The sequence below is a fragment of the Myiozetetes cayanensis genome, unplaced genomic scaffold (genome assembly GCF_022539395.1).
Source record: "Myiozetetes cayanensis isolate MyiCay16 unplaced genomic scaffold, myiCay2020 scf5-8, whole genome shotgun sequence".
In the NCBI taxonomy this organism is placed as follows: Eukaryota; Metazoa; Chordata; class Aves; order Passeriformes; family Tyrannidae; genus Myiozetetes; species Myiozetetes cayanensis.
This window is the reverse complement of record NW_026087742.1, coordinates 62,397,320-62,423,997: the sequence shown is the minus strand read 5'-3', so window position 1 is coordinate 62,423,997 and position 26,678 is coordinate 62,397,320. Positions and strand designations below refer to the sequence as shown.

Sequence of the window (26,678 nt, the reverse complement as noted above, 5' to 3'; positions counted from 1 at the left end):
TTCCGGTAACAAATAACACATCTCTACACAAAGATCTCATGAGCCCTAAGAGTTAGGCATGGATTCTTCTTGTATTTAGTCTCAAAGACTTGTAAACAAGTTACTTTTAGCACACTAGGTTGTGACAGAACACTGGTAACACAGCCCTGTTAGGTTCCTGTACCTGCTACAGTTCCAATTCCAGAAGCAATGCCAAAAGAGAAAAATTCCTTTATACCAAGTAATGGAAAATTTGTTAACTCTTCTGCAGTTAGTGTTTGCTCATTAATATGTTATCATCTCACCAGGCAAATCTTGGTACCATGAGGTATTTTTCTGTATAAAATTGCTAATGCCATCAGGATTGTCCAAATGGGATCATCATCATTAAAAAGATTACACGGTAAGGAAAGTGATTACATCAAAGTCTGAGTAGAAGGATTACTAATCACAAGTAGAATACTGGTACAAATCTCATTCTCTGTATACAAGAAAGGACACAAAACCTTTTAAACATAATTTATATACATTTATGGCTTTATACAACAAATTGTCAGGGATTGTTCTCATGTGTCTGTAGAAGTACATCAGGCACTTTTTCTGAAAATATCCACATATGAATTTTAATTTTGCAATGTGACTAAGTCAGAGCAGTGAAGCGTTGAAGAGCTGTCACACCACTCACAAATAGAACTAGCAGTATGTACATGCCAATCTTTCATAATATTGCTGGTTTGTGGAACACCTTCAAAAAAGAGGCCAGTTTTAATGTTGAATAATTTGCTTTTTGCTTGCATAAACCATGTTGCATCTTATATTATGATTACCATAATAATAATAATAATAATGAGAATACCTTATTTAAAATCAGTCATAAATTAAGAATCCTAGCAATTTCATAATGAAAATAGGAATTTCAAATCAGTAAAAAAATAAAAAAGTACTAACATACATCCAGTGGTTTAACAAGTGCAAATTTTATACTGTTTTATAATTGGTCCAATTTTAACTTCTCAGGGATGCTCTGTTGACTTAAGCCAATAATAAGCAATATGATTTTTGCTTATAAGTGTAGGCAAATTGTCAGTTTATCAAAGCAGAGCTTTCCAATTAATGCATCTACTACCTAAACATATATCATATAGCTATATTATGGAAACAATACATCTTTATATTTAAAATATCTGAACAGCTCTATAATACAATAAACTTTTAATAACAGTACAAACCAGAGAAAAGTCAAAAACAAGGCTGCATAGGTAAGATCATCTGCACAATTCACAAACCAATCATTTACAACAATTCTGACAATTACTCCAGAAACTTGGTACTTTTACTGAAAAAGGATTTATTACTAGAGGTCACATAATGTTTGTTTTCAAGGCAGACAACATGCTCCTTCACCAAACATCACAGTATTCCAGAATTACAATTGCAAAATAATAGAATGGCACCACCAAAAAGCAAAAAAAAAAAATTGACCACACATCCAAACCTCTGATTATCTACAACTGTTTTCTCACTATAATTAGAAGGGCTTCCTACAGACTGCTGTAATTAAAGAACGGCTACATTTACGTTATTCATAGTTATAAAAGGAAAAGAATAAAATATATGTTTACAGGAAGTTATACAGTAGCAGTAAATAATAAAAAGGAGGTATATTGTTAAATGTAGCATGTTCAGTTGCATCCCCATGGAGTACTGCTTTCTTTGCATGCAGAGGTGAATTTTACGACTACTTTGGCCTATGGGTATCAGTGCCTATTTGGAGCATACATTTTTGCACACGTAGCAGAAAGAAGGATCTTCAGAAACTTATATGTGAGACTTTCACTTGCTCCACTGCCAGTATTTACTATCATGTTTCAGAGACTATGAATTTGATGGTGAAGATCCTACTAGAGATAGTTGCCTGTAAAAGCAGGTGGCTTCATCGAGGCTTTGGCACTAAGAACATTTGATTTTGCTCAAAACAAGTTCAAAGACTGATTTCACTCTAGGGGAGATCCTGTATCACAGGACAGCTTAACATCAGTCTCTGGAACTGCTGACAATCATAACAGTATATCCAAAAAAGTAGGACCAGCTGTAATTAGTAGTGATTTAAGCCCAACAGGGAGCTAAATGCTAGCACATCAATAAATACATTGCAGAACCCTAGGAAAGCCGTAACAGGATCATTAAATATATAGCTTGTTACTAAACTTCATCTACTTGGCACATCCTGTTTCTTTCTGCACCATACATCCTCACTACAGGGAAGATAAATCTCAATTAGAACATTTTCCAGTTATGAGCTATGTAGACAAAAGAAAATTCAGTGTAAAAATATTTGATTCTGCCCTTCATAAAAGCCAGTCCTAGCACAGAAGCTGTTCATCCTGTCAGTGCATTAAAAAGCTCCAAGGATTTCCATAACACAAATGTTGTGTAGCAACCAGTGAAAAGACAGGTGAGGCCTGTTATCCACACATCCATAAAAACTGCATCGTGCAATTACAAAAATCAGAAGTCATGTATTCCAAGACCCACTCCTGAAAATGCTCTGGTAGCAGTCAGTGTGCCTACTCCAACAAAAGCAAGTTTTGCCACAGAAACAAGATCTCTCTCATTTATGCTTTCCCCTACCCTAAAGCTCGTGCATTTGTATAAGTTTGCAACTTACTTTATCTTTCTTCTTAAAAAACAAAACAAAACAAAACAACAAAAACAACAAAACAACATAATGTTTTGTCCTGTAATAAGGCGTCACAGAAATTTTAGCCTTCCACTCTAAGGTAGCATTTTTGCCTCTTTAAATGTACTGCTTTACAACAGAAACACTGATGAACCCAAAACTAGTGCTAATTTTGACAAACGACAATTTTGTTGTTATTTTACTACAGTTATGAGTTTTCCACAAAAAGGTCCTGCTCTTGAGTGCACAAACATTATGAGACCTCCATGAAATAAATATAAATGTGAAGCATTGTACAAGCATCTTAACAATGAATACTTAACACTTTGTGGTAGTCAGAGTGAAAATGATAATAAAAGCAGATGACATTTCTAAAACTGCATATATAAAACTGATTAAATACTTCCTAAACATAAAGTTGTCTATATTTATACATCACACAACAAAAAAAAAGGGATGTCAAAACAGAAATGTTTTGTATTCAAGATCCTTATTAAGCTTTTTCTTTATTAGCACTCCCAAGCGCTACGGAAATTTATAAAAACATGTACTTAATCCAGTTAAAATACTGTACAAAATTAAGAGGTTATGAATGCTGCCAGATCTCAGATTTATTTTCTTTTTAAGTTGCCTATGTAACAAAAGTAGATTTTAATTATAAGAAAAATAGCTTGGAAAGTATTCCAAAAATTATCTTAAGCCCAACAATAAAGTCATTAGTCTGACAATGAAATATATTCTTGCATAAATTTACACGAATACAGGTAACTTACCAAATGGCATTTAACCTACTGTTTGCCTTGAAAAGTCAGTGAGTTTAGTAGGATCATATTTAACAGGCTATTCTATTCCCATATGAAATGTGTGGCAATTTTGAGTAAAATAATGCAGTTCATACTGCTGCAAGGCAAGTCCACAGTTATCTCAATTCATCAAAACACAGGTAACATCAACAAAGGTTAAACTTACTTAGGGCATGAGATCATCACAGTATTCTTACAAAAGTTTATAAATTTTTCTTGGACCAAAACAGATAGTCTTAGAAAACAATTCTTCTTCTACAGATCATACTGTACAAAACCGAAAGCACGACATGATGTAAGTAAGAGTCTTTTCTGTGATTATATGGTGTAGTGAATTTGGCACTTCAGAGTAATGAAATTTCCAATGGCACAGTTCTTATCTACAGCAGCACATAACCTGCAAACCTTGGGCAAACATCCTGTACAGGAAAATACTCTCTCTGCTGCCAACTCTGATGAAAGGAAGAAAAAAGAAAAAAAAAAAAAAAAAGACCCAAAAAAAAGTTAGTGCATGTGCACAGCTTTGTCAAGAAAATTAAAAAGAAAGGTGAAGGACATCTTTGTACTGCTTTTCTCAGTTCCTGCTGTCAGACAAGTCTGGAGAATTTAACCATAGCCTAGGAAGAAAGAAAAAACAACAAAAAGAACAAATTAACATTAACACCAGAAGATTAAATCTATCAAAATTTGCTCAAACTATCTTTAAGATACCTTAAATGGAAAAAAAATTTTTATTCATTACTGGCTAGTTACCAGCAAGTTTTTTGTTTAAAACATCAATGACAAAACATAAACGCTCCACAAGAAGTAACAGAAGTTGCTACACAACAATCCTAATGCACCAGTGCAAACCTTATTTTCAAACTAACAAAGAACTGGAAAGAGACTGACTGTTATACAGAGGCAGTTCACATGCCAACACAGAAGACCTCCCAGATTTTAAGCATTTTGACATCTTTTTTTCCCTTTAGCTCTTTTGCAGATTTATCAGAAAAAGCACAGCTTACCTCCTACTACATCCTAGCCTGACACCCAACTGTGTGTGGTTGTCTTTACGCTGTGCTGAAAACTTTGGTTAGGCAATACACTGTCAAAGTTAAAATCTAATGTTTCTCCATCCATAAGGTCATTACGGATAATCGACTCCATGTCACAATCCAACCGTTCAATTAACATGTCATCTAAGTCACTGGGAAGCTTCTCCTGGTGGAGGGAAACAATTCCCACCCTTCCGTAGCCGTTGCAGCTGTTAACAGGGGCATACGGATTCATAGCATTCATCTGCATTGGGTGACTCATAGGCACTTGTAACGAAGTCTTCACTGTCGACAAGCGATTTAGACCTGAAGTGTGTGACATGGTGTTCACTGTGTGTGACAAGGCACGGCCGTTAACCGCAGGTGCTGGTTGGTTATGTCCTTGGTGAGGGCGGGCATTAGGGTTCATCATTTTGTTGTGGGGTGGTTGGCTGCCGTAAGTTGGCATCACCGAGTTAGTGACCATCAGCACGCTTTGGCCCAGCGCTCTGCCACCAGCCTGGGAAACACCAGTGTCTACTGATGCCAAGATGTCGTTGTGCGGCGGAGAATCGGAAGTCAGCAACTCCTTCAAAAGTCCAGGATAGTTATATTGGCTCATCGATCCATAGCTCGATTTACTGTCTTGGAGAGTCTGCATAGGAATCTGGGACAAAGAGTTCATGCTAGCTTGAGCATAAGTAAATTTCCTGTAGTCTGGATTTGCTGAACCTATACTTGTGGTTGAGGATGCAAATGAGTAACCTGGTGTTTGCTGCATCAGGGTAGCAGATGAAGACTGGGTTGACACAGTCATTGATGTATTAGGTGACAAGAGATTAAGATTATCCAAAAGATTTTCCATGTTCTCAGAACTACTCATCTCTGAAAGGCTGGGTAGAGTAGAAGTCATTTTGGTTGCTGATGATGGGTATACCACGGAGTGCACATCCCCATCTCCAAGATCATCTTGCTCCGGCAAAATAGGAGAAAGTCTTCCGCTAATTGTACTAGCGTTAGAGCTAGTTCTAGGTCGAAATGTACTCCAGTTATCAAAGTCATCGTTACTGTGAGAGCTGGGACTTGCAGGCCACTTTGAGAACTGTGATCCAGGGCTGTCACCATTTCCCTCCTGACCAGACTGAAGGGCTGCTTTTTTCTTGGCAGCTCTGCCTCTGCTTTTGGCAAACTTGCTGTTGTTATCCATGGACGCTGCTCGCCTCCTAGGAGATTTGCCGCTCTTTCCTCCTTCAGGATTGAGCATCCACCAGGAACTCTTCCCTGTTCCCTCATTCTGCACTCTGATGAACTTGCTGTGCAGAGACAGGTTGTGACGGATTGAATTCTGAAAAACAGAATAACGTGTAAGAAATAGAGAAAATATGCATCTTTTATGGCATACTAATATTTGCTTTTCTAAACATACTCTCATTTTGTTAGAAACACAGGGGTAATCATAAAATAAGAAAACATGCCAGTATGGAAACATCTTCTATCAGCTCACCACTCTGAACTGGCTGAAACAAGCTTGCAAAGAGTCGCCAGGTCAATTTGTCTGTCATCTGGCCCAATCACATCTGACATTATAAAAAGTCAAATAAAACACTGAAGGAACTGTTCTGAAATAAAAATTCCTCATAAAGGAGACTAAATAAACCAGAAGACCAGGAAGATGGCTGAAGATCTCATTATCAGCTTCACTCTAATGAATTGAACCTGACCGCATTTATGGATTTTTTTTAATTATTATTTTACACAAAGTTCAGGAATGTTGAATCCTGTTCTGTGGTCTTAATAATGGATTCTCATCCTGCACATCACTAAATCCTGCAAACTTGTAACATGCAAACTGTGGCTATTGCCACTGAGCATTAGTGAGGTTTATATTTCTTGTGTTATATGAGAAAATACATATAGAAAACAAGTTCAGGATTAAGTTCTAATTTTTAAAAATAAACATCACAAATTGCCTAAGAAATCATAAGAGAGGAAGGAATGCAAAGAGCATAGACATGTAAACACGAAAACCTCAGTCTTAAAACCATATTTATCTTCTAAAATCAACATTTTAAATATGCAAAATCGACTCTTCTAATATCTGAGGGCATCAGATATCTTGTGCCATGAATGACCACAGGTACTGGAGCTTTTTGTTACCTCCTCAGTCATAAGTAATGCTTCACGGTTTGTTCTTAAATAAAAATAATAATAATAATAAAAATAATCCAAAATGGAAGCCCACAGGTTGACCTGTTAATAAGAGACTAATCTGTGCTTTACAGGCTGTAGATGAACATATTTTTCCTCATATAATTTTCTGCTGAGCACATATAAAAAACATTGTATCAACAGAAAAGCTTTCTGAGCATGGTCTACATGGAGATCCACCTAGATGGTCTGTGCTAAGATGGTGATTCATGGAGAACAAGTACGAGGGAACCACAAAACAACACATGAAACATATAAACCAGAAATTAGACCTCCAATGACAGAGAAATCAGTGATTCGCTACCCGCCTTCCATTCTTGGTAACTTTCAGCAAGTTGTCCAAAGAACTTTTGGGAGAGCCGAAATGGAAAGATTGTGTCTAGAAAGCACTAGAGTAAGGTAGATCTTCACCAAAAACCCAGTAGACCGATTATGTCAAAACAGTAAATGGTTACCAGACCTACAAACACCCTGTTCTGTATTTTCTGTTTTCTCATCTATTAACTCCCATCTATCTTCTCTTAAGTTTTTAACCTGACACCCAACACCCACTAAAGCACCAAACCATGATGATGATACAGCTCATGGACCTTTTTATGCCTTGTGAGGCAAATCAGAGGACGAGGGACACAGCAACCGCTCTGGTCTCCGGCTGCTTTTGCTGAATTTCCCAGCCCAGAGTGCTGCCTGTAACAATAGCATCTTCAGAAATGTCTTCTTCCTTCCCTTTCACTTCTCTACATCTACTTTCTCAAAGATGCGTATCTTTCCCCATACGTCTGGCTGAGAGAAGAAAAGAGCAAAGACCATAAGTAAGTATGCAAGATGAAAACAGTTATCTCACGGGCCCTGGCTCAAATCAGAGACAGTAGGTTCAAATTCCCTACAAGAGACATGACATATTTTGGACCACAGAAGACCAACCAGCCAAAGCAGGACTGGTCACCTGCAGAGCTCAATAGCCGTGGTTACTCTGGGGTCAAAGATGAAACCTTCAGTAGGTGAGGGCAGCAAGGAGGTCTTACAGTCCTGCAACACCTTCCAGGCACCAGTGTCTTGAGACTACCCTCCCCCAAGAAGTTCAGCTTCACCCCAAACAGGGGCACAATACACTCCCTGACTGCAGATGATGGCAGAACTTGGCCTCAAGGAAGCTGGCTGTTTAACCAGAACAGCAATGAGTCAAACCATGTACCTAAACTCAAAAGCATTTCCAACCTCTCCTCCAAAGAACCATCTTCAACAATTTATCCCAGTTTAACAAACACCAGCAACAATTCCCGTTCCCTGGCAGTGTTCAAGGCCAGGCTGGATGGGGCTTGGAGCAACATGGTCCAGTGGAAAGTGTCCCTGCCCATGACAGGAGGATTTGGAACTAGATGATCTTTAAGGTCACCCAAAACATTCTATGACTCCATGATGATTCCATGATTTGAGTGTTTCCTCACTCGATTTCAAAAGGAAGCCATTCTCCTACAAATTATCAAGTAGGACTGAATCTCTTCACTGCAGGTAACTCTGTAATCAAAATACCATCCTCAATCTAGCAACAGGGTGTTGGGGAAGGCCTTGGAATTTTATTTGCACCAACTGCAGCTAACACATGGAGAGGGTAAGCCTAAAAATCCATCTTTGGACTTGCCTATGGCCCCAGGGGCTGGCCAACAAAGCCTTGTGAGGCTCGCCTGGCGCAGCCTGTTGTTTTCACTCAAAGGGCCACAGCAGAATCCCTGGCTGACACAAGTCCAGCTCTAGAAATGTCGCAAGAAAGTTGTTCTGCACGACTGTTGATTAAAAAACCTCCTGCGCCAGTTCATTTTTTTACTGTATTTTGTAAACATACCCAGTTGGCTCAGGATCACTGTTTACTATCAAAATAGGCATATCAAACACATGAAATACCGGGCAGGGAAAACACCGTGATGAGGTTCAGCTCTCTTTGCTCTGCAACACAAGTGTTAAATATTTAAGATGCTATTCCTTAGTCATCAAAAATGTTATAATCTGGTATTATTGTACCGAGGACATTTGAGGTCGCTCTTTGAGTAACAGAGCTGTCTCCTAACTCTGCCAGCAATGAAAAAAAAATTTTCCTAACAGGAAAAGGTTTGCGGCCCAGAGCTTGTTACATAAATTCCTGTTTTTCACGCAGCCAGCAGGACATTAGAGAAGCTATGATTTACTAACTTGGAAAAAGTGTTGAAGAGGTAAATCTTGTGAAAATATGCACTGCTGTTAATGATGTTGTGTCTACAAATCTGTGCCAGATGTAAACACGACCTGATAAAAAAGTATAGTTTCAGCAGTGGATCTTGGCCGCCAGAGGAACAGCGTGGCTGTCAGTGGCTGGGGCACACGGTGGCACCACCAGCCCCAGCACACTGCAAGATGCCTTCAACCATGACTTTCGGCTGGACTTTGAAGCAAAGCCTCCCAAAACCTAGCCTGAATGACTCCAAAAGCAACCATCTGCATTTTGAGGTGGATCTCTGCACAGCAGTGATACATGACAGATCACACGGAGAATAATCATGCTGGAATTTTATCCCAACCTGGGTCGGGAGGGCAGCAGGGCTGCTACCACCTGTGGAGTGCTTCCTGGGATTGAGTTTCCACCTCTGGGATAAAGTGAACTTACTACATACCATACTTCAGCATTCAGACCAGAAACTATGGATAGGTTTATTGTTACTTGCTGATTTAAGATTCCAAATATGCAAAACGGGTATCTGCTACGTGCAATGTGATGAGCCCATACCAGCTAATAAAACTTGTGAAGCCAAGAAAATTATTCCTTGAATCAACACATTTATATCATTCAACTGCATTTCGAACATTTCTAACAGCTCTACTGATATCTAATACTGCATTTAAACCCAATATTAATACTCAAACATGCAAATAAGGTTAACTTAGCTAATTGCTGAAAAAAATTATATCCCTATCACAATCGAAGTTAAGGTATTAAATTTTTTTTTTAGTAAATTGTTTTGGGGTTTTACTAAACACTGAAAAACTTTTTTAAACTTGAAAACATTGCACTTACTGAAGCGAGACCATACAGTCATCCTGGCCATCTTTCCTTCACACCAGCCCTTGGAGCACCCAAAGGAGAGGGAAGCAGAGCAATGCTCTGCTGCAGAGCTCCTCTTTAACCCCACTGCAGACCTCTCAAGCAGGATCTAACTGTGAGGATCTGTGAGTATCTGGGGAGCTGCAAGGCCCAACATTTGTAAAAGCACCTATAAGTGCTCATGGTCTCTCCCAGCCTCTCACCCATGGGCACAGGCAGCACCCATTCATCCACAGTGCCATGACAGCCACCAAAAGGGAGAGTGAAGCATGGATGCAACAGTCAGTATACTTTAGAAAAACAAGTGGATTTGCTATCAAGGTGCATATGCTCACAGCATTGCAATAAAGCAGGTCATGGCATCTCAGAAACAGATCCAATAGTAATTAGTAAGAAAGGCAAGGGTTGGTCTCTGGAGGCAGGTGCAGTCATAACAAACTGGGAGGCCATACTAGCAACACTGCTTCCATAACACATACGTCAAGAATTTCTATTAAAATTAACAGTCTAATGACTACCCACTAAGTTTTCATTTAGAAGACGTCACAGCAGTCCACTGCTTTCTACAGCCAATCCAACGGGGTAGTCCACAGAAGTTGCCAGTCAGTTTACTCCACTATCAGCTGAAATAACTTCAAATACAGACTGGGTCACAATACTTGACTGTAGTTCTCAGATCTCTTCAAACAATATCTGAAACAGATTTGGAGGTTGAAGAGAAACTTTCGGGGAACACAATACTCAAGACTGCTTCTGCAGAAGAGGGGAGGCTGCTTATTTATTTATTTCAACTGATAGCTGGAGGATACTGCAATAGGAACATGGTCAGGAAAGAAAGTCAGGGTTGAGGACTGGTAGGACAGAAGGTGAGAGACTCACCAGCTAATATCATCACTATTGAGATGTGTCTGCTGTGATCAGTGGTGACTGGCACATGAGTCAGCTGTCCTGATGCTGATGTCCTGATACTGACAGCTTACAGCAGGATTTTGAACCAGCAGGATCTCCCCATGGAGACACCACCAAAGCAAAAACTTTGCAGTAGAGAAGTGAAGACCCCAGATTTCCATATGCTGTTACAGAAGACATCAGACCTGTCTCTAAGTCTTTGTATGGGGACTCTATAGCAGTCCAGATGTTCAAATCATCCTCTTGGAGCCTCAGTGGCAAGCACCCTTCCAAAAAAGAAGCAATTAAAACTTCTAGGAAAGTGTGCAAAGGACAGGAAGTTGTCTAGCACACTTGCTCAGGGTTTGTTCAGCATTAAGAACCAGGCAGCGGCATCAGAGGCTAACCATGGCAAGTAGCACCATGTAGCATCTATGCAAGGCTAAGTTAGACAGTGCCTGGCAAAACAGGCAGGTCTGCCTGCACCCGTTTTGCTGTGGTTTCCAACTGTTCTGCCAAGTTTGCAGGGGCTGGGTGAAGAGGCCAAGGAGGAAAGAGAACATTGGTAACTCCAGACCTACCAGAATTCCCGTTTGGTGCAAGAGGCTGGTGTAAGGCAATCCTGTTTGTCTTATCTAATGACAGTGAACTACAAGAAGTTCAGATGCAGATGCTGCACATGGAGCTTGGATTTCCCTCAGAGCTCATGTTGGACACTCAAAAGTGATTGGTCAACAGACAGCACATAACATGTTCATGAAACAGCCTTAATCACATTTCTCTCTCAGAAGCGTTCCTGATATTAGAATGTTCACCAACACAACCACACATTAGGCTGCAGTGTCAGAGGCTTCAGATGCTAACAAAATAGCTAATTTTGCCACCCAGTTGTGGCCTACTTTGATTACAGCTCAGAAACCTTCTCTGTTGTCCGATAACAGCATGGACTGAAAGCATGACGCTTAGCTTCAAGTCAAAGAGTTGTATTTAGAAAGAAGCTGGAAATTTGCCACCTGCAGCTGCATGCAGGTGGAAGGGCAGGATTTCCTCCCAAACAGGTCATGCTTTTTTGGGTCCTTTGTTCTTGGGGAGGGTGCTTTTTTTTACTTCATTTTTTCTCCTGCACAGTTATATGGTTAAGAAGTATTAGCTGGAAATGTGAAGAAATACTTCTGCCTTACTAGAGGGATTTTGCACTGTTTCTGTGTGTTTTCCATTAGAGATGGTTGGCATAGTTAGAGTCTTTCCCAGACCATCACCCATGAAACATCATCTCCAAAGATAGCAATACTTCCATAAACTGTTTCATGTGATAAGATTTCGGCAGTGCATCCCTTATTTCATGCATGAATGTATAAGAACAGGACACACTGTATGTTATCACTATATGGCTGCTATAAATGTCTCTAGCACAGAGAGGGTCTTCCTATGACCACATGTCAGTAGCATTAATATAAGTCCTGTACATTCTGCATTCAAGTTCACAAATTTAAACTATCCTACATTTCCTTCTCATAGCTGTCAAAGACTAAAAACTTGGAACACTGAAGGTGCTTGGCCATCCTCCAGGTTGCATCCCACTGCCACATGTGGCACCAGGCAAACAATTAGTGGAGTTTTCTCCACTGGAGCATGGTATGTAGTAACAGATGTTTAAGATACTTGGCTATGCATTCCTACATGTCAGAACTGGCAACTCTACTAACATGCATTTGAGTAATTCCCAATTTCTATTCCCAGATATCCTTCTCATCATCCTAGGTAGACTCCCTGGAAGCACTTTTCCATAATGGCAGTTTGAACATTTCTAATGAGGTGGTAACACCTGCCTACTTTCTCTACACAGGCGTTTAGAAAGAACGAATGTAAAAACCATAAACAAAGTTCGTAGTATGAGAAGTATGCACACAGGGCACGCACACTCCTGAACAGTGTTCCACATATGATAACCCCAAACAATACTTCTTATGACTAGTCTTATGTTTTCTGTACCTCCAAGAGAGACAGGGCCACAACCAGGCTAACGATGTCCTATGTCAGCGCCAATACTATGTTTTGTAACTACATTTATTTCTGTGACCACAGTATAGGTGTGGTATATCATCAGCATAGTGTACATCAAATATAAAAGCATTTGCTAGGATTTCAAAGCCAAGGAAACTAAGTGACACTGACTAGGAAAAACACCAGACAAAAATGCACGTGAGTATCTGAGGTTTGGTGGATGGACCTTCCTCCCTCTGGTAAAATCACTGAGAAGCCAAGACAGCCAACAGGTTTGTATAAAATCTATCCATTTTCCAGTGAAAGAAAGGCAACAATAAGAAGGAAGTATAGTGTTATTTAAAAAAAAAAAAGGTAAATAGCCATCAGGATAAATGATAGCTTCATTTATCAACTTCATTTATCACAACTTTAGAAGTTGTGAAGTGTAAAATATAAGGGAAGAAATAAATATTAGATAATGTAAATCTAGCAGGAATAACTGTATTTGGCGATCCAGACAAATCCTAATGCTGCCTTTACAAAACTGATGCTGTAACCTTTCTATTCCAACAGACGGAAAACAAGTGTTTGACAAATATGAGTTCCATATTTGTAAATAAACATTTCTGTTTTCCACAAATATAGAACATATATATATATGCATGTGTACATATATAGATTATGACAAAGAAGCACTTCCCAAGTTCATTAGTGAGACAGGGCCTCACTGAAGAGGAACGCTTCAAAGTCAAGATACCCTTATAACTGGGGCTTCTTCTCCTCTCTCTTTAAGCACTCTCAGACCTCTGGCCTTCACAAGCAGCCGTGCAATTATGTCAGTAACACAAAAACAGCAAAGCAGGAGGACATATGTATAACCTGACTGACTAGTTCCAGGTGCTATCATAGAAAAGCTGGGAAAGGATTCATTAATAAAACATCAGAGGTCAGGGAAATAATTAGTCTTTCAAAACAGTCCCATGGAGTATAGGCCATTGCATGTACAAAAAAATATCTTTTGTTCAAGAAAGATAAGCGAGGGAACACCTGCAGTTATGCCAATGTCACACTGAATGATTGACAGCGCAGCCAAGATTAACACCATGCACCACTGCTAAGGTGTGCTCATCAAAAGGATTAAGGGCATTAGAAGTATCTGTAGTGCAGTAAGTTGTGAGGAAGGCTGCTGTGATTCATGATGGGCAGGTAGCCCTCTCATAATTATTCACCATGGGCTCTAATGCAGTGACCAGGAATGCAACTCTAGGGGGATGCAGGCACCACAGCAGTCATAACAATTTGAGGCAAAGCTGTCCTGGAATGCAGAGCACAAGCAGGTTATTGCAAGGAAAATATTATTCACAATTATAAGTAAAGTTTATTAAAATTATTTGAAAAAAAAATGTGGAGGAATAAAGTAGCAGTTCATCCATACAATGTCAGAATAACTAATAGATTAAAATTTTATTATGGAACTAGAGCAAAGAGAGACTAAGGGGTATTTATTTTTTTTTAGCCAGTGGGAATAATTATGCCCAGTAGGACAAAAAATGTTAATCACTCGTTTCCTGTTTAACAGACAGCCTGTTTCACCTCTGCCACTCTTCACCGTTACACCCAATCTATCACAAAGACTACAGCACTGTTTATAGAAAGCTTCACCCCCGCCCCCCTTTTTGTCTTTCTAAAACTAAGCTGCCTTTTATTGACATTCGTTAGCTCTAATGAAGAGGTACAAGTGTGTATACATGCTAAATATATCAATACTAATTAGACCAGCAGATCATCCTAAAAGGAGCACTGGAAACACGTTCTCACCAGTAAGAAGCAATAAATTGAGAAATAGGCCAAGGTCTCAGTGCAAATCACAGAGGTGAAAAACATCACAGTCTGAAAACAGGGCTCATTTTTCGCATTGGCCTTTGAGGACACACAGAGAACTTTCAAATGACAGAAAAACAAACAAAAAAACCCAAACAAAAACGACACAAAGAAGAAGCCAATAAAAAACCAAAACAAACCCTCCCAGAAAACACCAAAAAGAATGAGGAAAAAAAACCCAAGACACCCAGATATGATTACTCCAAAAGCTTTAATAGGATAAATGAAATAACTAGAAAGATTCCTGCCTGTCACATAAGCTTTACATACTAAAAGCCCTGCATAATGACCAAAGCAATCCTTTGCCACTTGTCCAGGTAAAGGCACAAGGCAAACCTAGCCCTAAATGTTTGGTTTCAGTTGGATACTTTACTAAGGAGCCACACATCTCTTCATTTTCATGGATTAAGACTATTTGCTTTCACAAAGTCACTGATAACCTAAAGGGTTGGAATGATTGTCATGAGCTGATGGATTTGCAAACAACGTGCTACCCACAACAATTGAAAATAAGTTAAAACTGAGGCAGGTAAAGCAAAGCAGGATGTGCTGGAGACATGGGCTTGCCCATTCACTGTGCTGCCTATGGGCTAGCCACCATTAGAGAAGCTTGAGGACTTATTTGACCTGCAACAATGCCTACTGCCTGACCATAGACCTCTCCTTAGACACACGGTGAAGGAGCAGATGCCAGTTTGCAGTCATGGTTCTGCAGACAGAGCCAAGGGTGCCTGCACTGCACCCACAGCTCCTACAACGCTCACTCATCTGACAAGGGCAGCAGAGATATGTTTAGGAAAGGCATTAAGCCTGTCTGTATTTCTTACATTGGGAAACAATGTACCAAGGGTGATGTACAGATCCAATAGTATCAAAAGTTGTGTTGATTGAGCCTTCGCATAGATTGAAGGGAAAAAAAAAAGGAAATATATCTCCTTATTATCCTTATTACACCTGTATTACCTTAGAAGAGGAAGTCTTTTCCTTTAGCAAACGAAGCAGTAGAGCACTCAAATTCTTTGGACGTGGATGCTACTGAATGCTAGTTTTTCAAAAACAAAGAGTCAATGAAAGCAACAAGCTTCCTTTGCAGCAGGGTTAGCTGTGCCCCACAGGAAATCCCTGGCCTGAGGAAACTGCAAGTCTTGTAAAAAGAAGGGCAAAGCCTTTCATTTACAGGCTGAATGATATCTTACGCTACATCTCACTGTGCATTTGATCTTTATTTTGACTACAGCAAGTGCAAGGACAGACTATCAAAATTTTAAGTAGTCCTCAAAACTACAAAAAGAACATTAAAACAGTTGAGCGGAATTTTTTGTTTGGTATAGGGCATCTTTAGAAACTGTTTAGTTTCTACTGATTAGGATGATGAAAGTTTCACATTTGTAAGGGGACGGTGTCAGCTTAAAAATAAGAACCACCCTATGGATTTCACCTAATGTTGTAAATATCTGATATTGATGTAGTAACCAAGAGAAACTTAGGAAAGAAGAAAGGGACATTCCTATTTCCTTTAGTTTCTTTTGTATGTGAACACAGTCCAGTGTATAAGGCCACTGTTTTACTATTTATTTTTAATTTACTATTTACTATTTATTTTTCCTCTAGTCAATTCACCCTTTATCTGTCTCATACATAAAAAGAAAATAAAATATAATTTTCTTGTTAACAAAATGTTAGCAGGAAAAAATAGATTTCTTAAGTTTTTATTAAAATAGCTTAATCATGATGGTATTTAAGTTCTCTTTAAACTCCTGCATATCTACCAATCTGTAGGAGATGCTGCCTTATGCAGATGACATTTGTTCATTTTCTTTGTGTTCTGTTCTTATACTTGTTCTTTACTGCAAAGCTGCATGAAGCAATTACATATTTTCAACTACTCCTCTTTGTACATCCCAAAGAGGCACCACGTTGACTAGGTATTGTGTTTTTCCTCACTTCTTTGAAAGCAACTTGCCTTGGTACTCTTTTCCCCCACCACAGAAGCAGGTCAGACCACCAGCACGCTCTCTTTGGGAGAGCTCTTTCCAATTCAAGTCTGCTCCCACAGCCTAACAGATTTTACGTAACATGATTTACTACTCCAATGCCAAGAAAAAACCCTCATCCAAATTTCAATAAAGCCTTGGGCTACATTCTAGTGCGCATTGCCCCTCTCCACTCTCTGGTCAGTTGCAGCTACCCTATTTCAAAAGGTGTGGTTTACTTAAAGGGATTTTAGTTGATTTTTTAAGGACTCTGAGGACTTGTGACAGGTGGTTGCATTGTTCATGCCAGAGTCTTCCTCTCAAACGCTGCTTTCTGTGACGTTCTTCAGGCTGCAGTTTCAAGAAATGCTGGCGCTCATCGCTGGTTTTTAAGACATCTGTTCAGTATTATAAGTCAGAGTCGTCCAATCTTGCAAAACATGTAGCACCAACTCCGAACAGTTATCCCTGGACACAGTCACAGCTTTCAGCACGCTATGGGAGGCAGAGTACTATTTCTCAAAGCAAGATGGGCAAACAGAGGAGGGAAATCTAAAGGGCAATTCCCTCACACCCATTTTGGAAGCATTCCTATTCCCTCACTATTGTAGGCTGTGCTCTGTGCTTAACAGACCCTTATTAAATCAAAGGACTATTTACAATCTACATACTGGCAATTCCACATTCCCATAGAATGTCATCTGGCAACAGTGACTTAAACCATCAGCTCTTTTTATTTGCTTTCCTCCTTCCAAAACAAGAAAAACAAAAAGGACAAGAAAAAGCCAATTTTTTATTGACACAAATGGAATTAAAAGAGTAAAACCCAAGAGCTCTGGTGCACCAGCACTCATCACAATACTCAAACATCGGGGTTTTTAAGCAGTAAAATATCACAATGAGGACAATGGAAAGGAAGATTAGCAACACCATTGTGGCTTGAGATCTTTTACATACACACCTGCTGCTACGGGCGTAGTACTATGTTGGACACAAAACAAGACAGCTTCCAGAGTGGGACACTGTTATGCAAAAATGAGCTTTTTAGGCATTTTGGGTGCTAGTTTTCTTGTGACAACTAACTCTAATTATTCTCCCGCCTTTACTGTTTCCCTTGATGTATGCAAGGAAACTGGCCTTACCATGGCTGCCTGGAGATCAGACCTCATTCATTCATTCTCCCATTCCCCAGAACAGAGACTGACACAAGGAAGCTCTGGGTTTAAGGTGCCCATTGCCAGGTACAATAGGAGATGTCCCAGGAAGGACATTGCTATCACTCTCATCAGTTCAGAAAACAAAACACTGCTTTTGAAAAGCCTCCCCTCCTCTTTCCTAATCCCTCAAACTCAAAAAGTTCTTATCAATTTCAGATTAGGCTCCCTCCTCCGGGAGATCACAGACTTCACTTGGTGCAAACTTTGCCATCATTGCTCCCATCCCCCCATCAAGGAAAATCCCATGTGTAACGGTGCAGCCCAAGCCTGCTAGCCTAATTATTCAGATTCAAGGACTGCAACAGCCAACTTCACAGTCACAAAGCCTGCCATAGGCTTCCCATCCCTCCCATTCTTTTGCCCAAATATGAGGAAGGTGGAAGAGCTTCCTTCCAGCTTTCTCCAGATATGCATTAGAACGCCGTGGCAAAAACACAGCTGACACAGGGAGCTAAAATGCCCTAAACAATTCAAAAGGCTGCAACGAGGAAGTCTGAAGACACTCCACAGGGACTTGCTTGGCATTTGTCTCCTTCTGACAGCTTTTGCTTCTTTCTAGTACTGTTTTAGTAGTTTTCCCTCCTGCAGACATTCAGAGAGAGAAGCAACACAGCCCCCTACGCCACTCCAAAGACACATGAGCTCTTTTCTTGAGAGGGTCAGAACGGGGCACCGATTGCAAAAAATAAATAAAAAAATTAAAAATCACAGGACGTAAACTTACGTCAGATTAAAAATAGCAGGAATGTCAGCAGTAGGAGCTGTCATTTGTAATATCTACCAAGACACAGGAAGTTGTTTATTCTGTGGATCACATAAAGGCCTCTTTAAAAGCAAGGATGAAACAGAAAAAAGAAAGCATGTTTACTGAAGCACTTTTTCCAATACTATTTATCTAGCCAATTTTGTTTATGAAGTTTTATAATAAATTGTCATTGATAAGTCTATGAGTTTATGTCCACGGATTTGTTAAACTGCTGGCAAACTCCAGCAGACACTGTAGCCCTTGTTAGTCTTGCTTAATTTTTTTTTTATTTTCAGTTTTGAAGATATTGCAAGGAATGTTTCCGCATTTTTGTTTGGTTTTAAAAAGAAAGTCTTCCCCCAGAAAGTCAGGTGTTTTCAAGTATATTGTTTGTTGATTATTCATGTAGTCATAAATTACGCAGAGTATTTGGCAGGCCATGTCTTTCTCTGTTAAAAGGTTTGTTTTTACTTTTTCGGTTATTGTTTAGATCCTGGTCATAACACGCTTCAGGTTGTTTTGAACAGCAAAGAGGAAATAAGCAATATTTTAACTTATATCACACTGTAACAACATTAAATGCCTACGCAGCAATATGCTGCCTATTCAGTATTTTCAGCTTTCTTCCTGTCCACTGCTGACTTACAACAGCAAGATAATTCACAATTTCACAGTTTTGCAACCTGTAAGTATAGACTCACAAGCATGCTTGGAACAAAACACAAACAAAAAGAAGCAAGCAATAGGACATCAAAAAAAGGGTCAGAATATAAAGTAAACATATTTGCTGAAGGTTGGTTTTGAAATCATAGGAAAATCAACAAAGCTCTTCTGGAGTCAGCTCACATGTACCCAGGCATTGCAGGTAACAGAGTTGGAGGAGGCAGAGCTCCAGCAAAGCACTGTTTGCCTACATTCACCCTGACACTACAGCAGAGAGTTACAAAAGAGACTTTGAACTACATGCCATCCCTGCTGCTCATTAGGATCACGGTCTGCTGCGTATATGGTTAGTAAACCTGTCACAACTCCTAAGAATATGCCTTGTGGATTAGAAAAAAGAGACATCATTCCAAGTGCCATACAATTCATACAAAACAGTCTCTGTGACAAAGTAGAAATTACAGAACTGCATTTCAAAAATTTCTCAAGGACTTTTTTTTTTTGGAGGTTTAAGTTGGACACCATATTTCAAGCATTCAATTCTCACGAAGAAGGATTTTCATCTCTCCTCTGTTAGATAAGTCTTAGGAATTCCTTATTTACTTAGGAAGGAGAGGGAGATGAAGAAAAGAAGAACATTTCTTCCAAGACTGGCTTTGTAAAAGCTCAGTTTTGGATCAATGGGTGAAGGAATCTGGACCTAGTACCTTGAGGATATCTAAGTATCAATTACAATTTTAATAAGGTTAGACACTCCTTTTAATGAACTTCTCAAGTCATCAGCTAAGTTCAGGACATACTGCCCAAAAACATATTCCTCAAATAATGGAAACCGGCAAAACAGCCATTGGCTCAATCCTCCTTTTTCCTCCTCTGTCAATTATTCAAGGACCTCTCATTCACTCATCCACTGCTGCCTACTTCCTTCAATGCCAGGCATTTCTGGGGCATCTGATAAGGAAGGTAGTGTTATCTTGCTCAAAGTTTGCCTAACAACAGCAGCCATCCCACACACACATATATATTCAATGTGTTTGACTGATTTTTCAAGGAGAGTAGTAGCTGAGTAATTTTTGCCAAGAAAAAATACAAATCTCTGTGTTCTACAGCTCTTTTAAAAAAATAAGTAATATTTTAAACTGGAAAGATTTTGTTTGCAATTCTCACCTATTTCTGCCTATTTTTGTGTTAAGTTTTTAACTGTGGAAACATTCAAGACTGAGCGTAATCAACCAAAACATTAAGATACACATTCACCTCAAAGGAGAATTGAAGAGAAGCCTGCGATTTGTACAAATCTCCCAGCTGTAGCGATTTCTGTGCAGTATGGTTGGCTAACAAACACCACAGAAACATGTTTAAAGCAGATTTAAAGGCCTATGAAAGAACTTTCCAGAGAGCAGCAGTGACAAGGAGCTTGCTTTCTGGTACAGCTGAAGGCACATCATCAGCTTGTATGACTCCTCTATGCTGCCACAGAGGCTCCCCACTTCTCAAATACCCTTAGCCATACAGATTTCTATTTTTTTCAGTCAGGTCTATTGAAAAATTCGCATGCTTTCTATTGTAGCTGTTCTCAGCCTGTAATCCACATACTCTTAGGGGCTTCAAAATACTTTAAAAATCCCTCAGAAGGCAGCCAAGGGAGGTAGTGGCAGTCAAATGTCCCCTCTCTGTTTGCACTGGCTTTCCTGTAATCCTGGCTTAAACACACGTGCACCACAGGAAGAAAATAGACAATTTTAAATTGCTGACTCTAGAAAAAGAGCAAGAACCATCTAAGATTAAACCTGGACCCCAGACTTTGTCAAAAGGCTGACTTAAAGGATAAGGTCGAAGAAGATTAACACAAGTACGATGTCAAAGTACACTCAAATAGCAACAGCTTCTTGACAAACACTCAGAGGTTGTAAAAAACAGAACATTCAAGAGGAGAATTCAAAACCCTGCAGTCTGTGCCAGAAGGAAAGCTCCCTCAAACCGGGTTCTGGCACCTGGTAAACTCCAGCAAATAGTTTTGGTCGCAGTGACGAAGCTCAACTCCCCAAGCCCATAACCAGAAATGCAGACAACCCAGATGATTTCAGAGGAAAAAAAAACCTTCAAGAGACACACTGCCCAATGGAGAATCTGGCATTGCCATTCTTCCATGTTCTACGGGACCAGGTAGTTCTCCTTTCAGCTGCCAGTAGTCGGAGAGAGATGTAGTAGTGAAGAAACACACGGTTCAGCAGGGGATATCCGCAAACCCACTAGCAATGTTAGTAAAGTACAGGGAAAGAGGTGGATTCTTTGGGTGTCTCTGTCTCCTCTCATTTCTGCTGTGAGGGGCAAGAGGCTTTTGGATCATTCCTACGGAAAGACCTTTCATCTCCTCACACGAAGAGACCAAATAAGAGCACGTCACATGTTAAGAAACTCTACCAGTTTGTTGCTGTCGTCCCAAAAGAGTGAAAAGACATGATGGGAGTAAACCCTACTAACAGCATTAAAAGAAAGGGTTTTAAAGACCATGACTTGTATCAGTACAGCAGTTTCATCATAGCTGCTCAATGAGCCACAGTAGATACCAGTCACTCAAATGACAGTGAGGGAAGGAGTACTGACTCATGAAACAGGGAATACTTTCCTGAACACTTTGGGTTGTTCAGCTCCTTTGAGGCTTGAAGGGTGGTAGGAGCACCTTCCTCTGGTAGGGGATCTGCCACTCAAGTTGTTTCTATTTCAAATGAAATCAGGAACCTGCAACTTCAGCAGCAGCTTCAAAATAGGAAAGCTGCTGCTTCAAATAGACAATCAGAGAGCACCCATACAAGAGCTTCAGCCAAACACAATCCTGATTCCCAAGCACCACCCACTAAGAAACTTGGCCAGTGCAATGACAGTTTCCCCATACAGAAGATACTTCTCCACACCTCAGCTGCCATCCCCTGAATCTGCATGTTAACGGACCCAAGCTCATCACAGACAAAATTTTTCTTTTTTTTCTCCACCTGCCCATGCCAAATTTAGCTTATTTCTGCTGGAATGATGACATCCCCAGTATCAGGACTGAACACTGGCACTTTCCCCAGTAAAAGAACCAATACCCCATATCAATTCCCAGTAGCAAAAGCTGCCAGTAAATAGGTTTCAGTGATTCAATATACAGACAAAAGTTATCCTACTCCAGTCCACAGAAACGTACCATTTATTTCTCACCATTTATTTCTCTATGCTCAACACATTTTTCTATTGATGACATTAAAATACTAAAATTAACATTGCTATTTACAGAAGGCTCCAGGGAGGCCTCATTGCAGCCTTTCAGTACTTAAAGGGAGCTTATAAGAAAAGTGGAGAGCGGCATTTTACGACGACTGATAGTGGTAAAACAGGGGGAAAACAGTTTTAAACTTCATTTTTTACCCAGAGGGTAGTAAGGCTCTACAACAGGTTGCACAGAAAAATTGCAGATGCTCTATTCCTGGAAGTGTTCAAGGCCAGACTGGATGGTGCCCTGGGAAACCAGATTTAGTGGGTGCTATCCCTGCCTATGGTGGGGTGGTTGGAACTATATGATAGTTAAGGGTGGTTGGAACTAGATGGTCATTAAGGTCCCTTTAAACTCAAGATATTTTACAATTCTACGATAGTTCTACCACATGAAGATCTGCTCTGCTTTGGTGCTATTTTTCTTTCCCAACATTACATTCATTATGCTTAAAGCTTGTTGTTTCCTTTTATCTTTTCCTTTTTTTTAATCCATTTATTATCCATTCCACGAGCCCCAAGGTACGAGAAAAGGCAGTAAAGGCAGTATAAAGAGTACCTGTGAAGATTAAAGACCATAATGACAATGACAAGTCACACACAGAGAAGAGGCTGACACTCTCTCTGGTATTCTGGTTGTTGACTCTCTTACTCACTCTCCAAAAGTCTGACAGACCAATAACAAGCAGCCACAAAGAATAACTTTCCCTCCCAGATGCAGTAGTCCCCAATGGGTTGAGACACAAAAATGTGTGACACACAGTAAGCCGACCTCCCTTACCTGCAGCACCACTGTAAAAAGACACTCCTGCCAGCCCGGTGACTGCTTGAGCGTGGCAAGGTGGAAAGAGAAGAAAAGGGAGAAAAATGGTGCCTGGCACCTTTGTCAGACTTTTTGGAAAACACCATTTTCTCTAGGGCAGAGAAGGAATCAAACAACAAGCACTGCAAACACCATCCCTTAGCCATGGCAGCATGCACGCACATGCACACGCATTTCCTCCAGCTTCAGGAAAACAATGAAGTGTGGGGAGGCCGGCTCTTATATAAAGTACATGCTGGCTATATATAAAATAAGGAAAGCAGCTGCTTCAAAAGCTCAGTCACCCTTTTATCATCAACAAGGCTTTAATTAGTACCCATCTGCTTCCTGTTTTACACTACAGAACTGACTTTCACCTGTTTCAGCAAAACACCCCTTCCCCCAAATGGAAGTGTGTGTACACACACGAACACACACAAGATGTTAACAAACACCTCATGCTTAAGTGATTAACACCTGAAATCCTTATTCTGAGTGTGTGTGCTATATATTTGCTTTTTTTAAAAAAATAAGCCTTGCACAATCTACTAAATGTCACAGCTCGCACCTGTAAATCACGCACATTATACGCTTCACCACTAATATTAACTCATTGGCACTCGGGGACCCGAAGGAGACCGGAGCCCTGTTGTACTGGCACTGTACCACAGAGAGCCTGCCCAGAGTACTCACAATGGAAGTGTGGGTTTTTCCTGAGGTCCGTCACACACATGAAAGGATTTAAATAAACAATGGCAAGGCTGATAGTTTGAATCCATTCTTAACTCACCCCATTGTTTGAAGAGAAGAAACAACACGTAGAAGAAAAATATTACTGAGGGAGGAAATAGCTTCACCTTTGAATTTCCTGACATTTTTCCTCCCACGCTTTTCCCCTTCACACGTCAATTATTTATTTATTTTGCAGGGAGAAGACAAGTGAAAGTCAAGTACACCAGCAAAGCTACGTGCTGTCAGACCTGCCCACCTCTACTGTAAGAAGGAGCTACCAGCACTTGAAAGCTTGCCCGGCACAAGGTATCCAGAGAGCAAAACAAGAGGAAGCGAAGCACCAGGAGAAAGAATTGCTTGGCAATGACTGAGCAAGGAGCACCACTTGCCCGCTCCTAGGCCCAGGTGTAGGAATGGGAACAGGGGTAAGTGCCTAAAGGTGCAGTACTCATAAGGGCTCTACATGAATTCTGTGAGTAAGCAAAGCCTTCTCAAACTTAAAGTCATTCATCACAGAAAGGAGCTTTTCTCAGCACACCTTTAGCATCAGCCACCACCTACAATGCCTATTCTGCCCAAATAAACTTGGAAACCACTCCACTCTAGCTCCAGTTTTGGAGTAGGAGGAGATCTTTCTCTCTTTACATTTAGAAACCTCATCTGCAACAGCTTTCCCAGATGAACAAAGCTGACCTAACTCAAATAAGAGTTTTCTTCCATAACATCTTGGAACTGCTTCCCAAGATTTTGGGATTGCCTGCCTACAAGGTTCATTAGATTCACCTGCAGAAGGATATTTTGGAAAACTGAGATTTTTTTTTTGTTTCCATTCATTTGAAATCTTAAATAATTTGCAACGTTGGGTATTTAACTTTTCAGAGACTGCCAACAAAGCACGAGAGTCATAAGCACAAATAAATACATACACTCCAGTATCAACCATGGCAAGTATATTTATTCCCTTTCTTTTTCCCACAGTGACAAAACCCCAATTCTCCAGACATCCTCTTTATTAGGGAACTTTTCCATTTCATTTTCTGGGGTTGGAAGAAAAAGAGAGAGATAATTCAAACACCCAAGGACTGAAAAAGAAGGAAAAAAAATAGTCATTCCAGTAAACAGAATTACAGCAGTTACCCCTTTGATGTGGCTACTCATAGTGGTAGCATGAGTAACCAGCATACAATATCCTCCCGTGCCCCCTACATGATCAGCCAAGGGGAGATCACACTGTTGGCAACACCAGAAGGGTCAACACTAACAACACAACACTGTTGGTTTTAAGACTCATTATTCAAGGAAGCCTACAAGAAAGATGGAGAGAGACTATTTACAAGGGCATGTAGTGGCAGGACAAGGGGGAATGGCTTCAAACTGAATGAAAGTAGGTTTTGATTAGATATTAGAAAAAAATTCTTTACTGTACGGGTGGCGAGGCACTGGAACAGGTTGCCCAGAGAAGTTGTGGATGCCCCATCCCTGGAAGTGCTTAAGGCCAAGCTGGATAGAGCTCTGAGCAACCTCACTGAGTGAAAGGTGTCCTTGCCAGTGGCGGCAGTGGGTTGGAACTAGATGATCTTTAGAGTCCCTTCCAACCCAAACCATTCTATGATTCTATGATTCAGACTAGGAGCCCTACGAAATTTATTTGTAGCATACTGCCATTTGTTATTAAAACAGTACATTAAAGTACCATGTATCTCTGTATACATAGAGAGACTTGTGCAGCATCACACAAATCTGGTACTTATTAAGAATTGTCATTCCAAAGTAAAGATCGAACCTTTCTTTTAAATCTCCAACTTCTGAAAGTTCTCAGCAACTCTTCTGCTACCTCCCTGTCTACCAAAGGCAGGATTTTGTATGCACACTAAAGGAGGTACTAGTAAAGGGAATGAGCTCTGTTGCTAGAGGAAAAAAAATATCAAATGAAAACCAAACAGGCTTTAAGGCACAATGAATTCTTTAAGCATGTGAAATAGGTGACAAAGGCTGAAGTAAAATGAGCACCACAAGTGAGAACTCCAAATATTTCTTGGAAAAGAAAATGTGGCTCACTTCTAACTCAATTGCTTCAGAGACAGAAAAAATAGGTGCATGGGTCTCTTGGGGTTTGTTTTGTTTGTTTTTTAAACATATAGATTTTATTCACTGGTAAGACTGAATAACTACTTTTTTCCTAAAAAAAGAAAAATATTTCTAACCTTGTGTTTTCACCTAGAAGATTGCACCACCACTTAGATTTTTCCATGATATCTCAAGCAACATATTACAAAACTTCATCCGGGACTGAAACAACAGATTGTCTCAAGAGCAAATGACAAAATATTTGTACCAGAAATCCTGGCAATGTTGCATACAGATGGGTTTCTGAAAAACGGGGTTCCAAGAATAAGTCACCCATGGTTCCAAAAATAAGAGTTAAATTCAAACATAAACTGGATGTTCACTTTGCACGGTACTGTAGTCCCTCCCCAAGGTCCCACCCTCACCACACTTGAGACACTTGCTAACCACAAGCCTCTGAAGTCTGAGCTTCAGCTAAACATACAAGACTGGGGAAATGCAACCAAGTCCAACATCCTGGCTGTGTAACCCAGAAAATGGCACACTATGGGGTGATCAGCCATTTCACTGCCAATGGACTCAAACCTGAGTATCAGGGCAGTCCCAAAATTCATGGCCACTATCTATGGGTGTCTGAGGGATCATGCTATCAAGCAGGGCCAGGAACATTTCTGCCTGCAGTTGCAGGCATGCTGGTCAGGTCTCTCAGCCTG

At 40.2% G+C, this 26,678-nt stretch overlaps 1 protein-coding gene across 1 annotated transcript in view; it reads right to left on the bottom strand.

The window, feature by feature from the left end:
* Positions 1–484: 484 nt before the first annotated feature.
* FOXO1 (forkhead box O1) overlaps positions 485–26,678 on the bottom strand; it is a 64,583-nt gene continuing 38,389 nt past the window's right edge. The window contains exons 2-3 of the mRNA XM_050332077.1: positions 4,470–5,823; positions 485–4,079 (exon numbers count right to left, since the gene is read on the bottom strand). Coding sequence (XP_050188034.1) covers positions 4,483–5,823 — 1,341 coding nt within the window. The 3' untranslated portion in view covers positions 485–4,079; positions 4,470–4,482. The remainder of the gene's footprint in view (positions 4,080–4,469; positions 5,824–26,678) is intronic.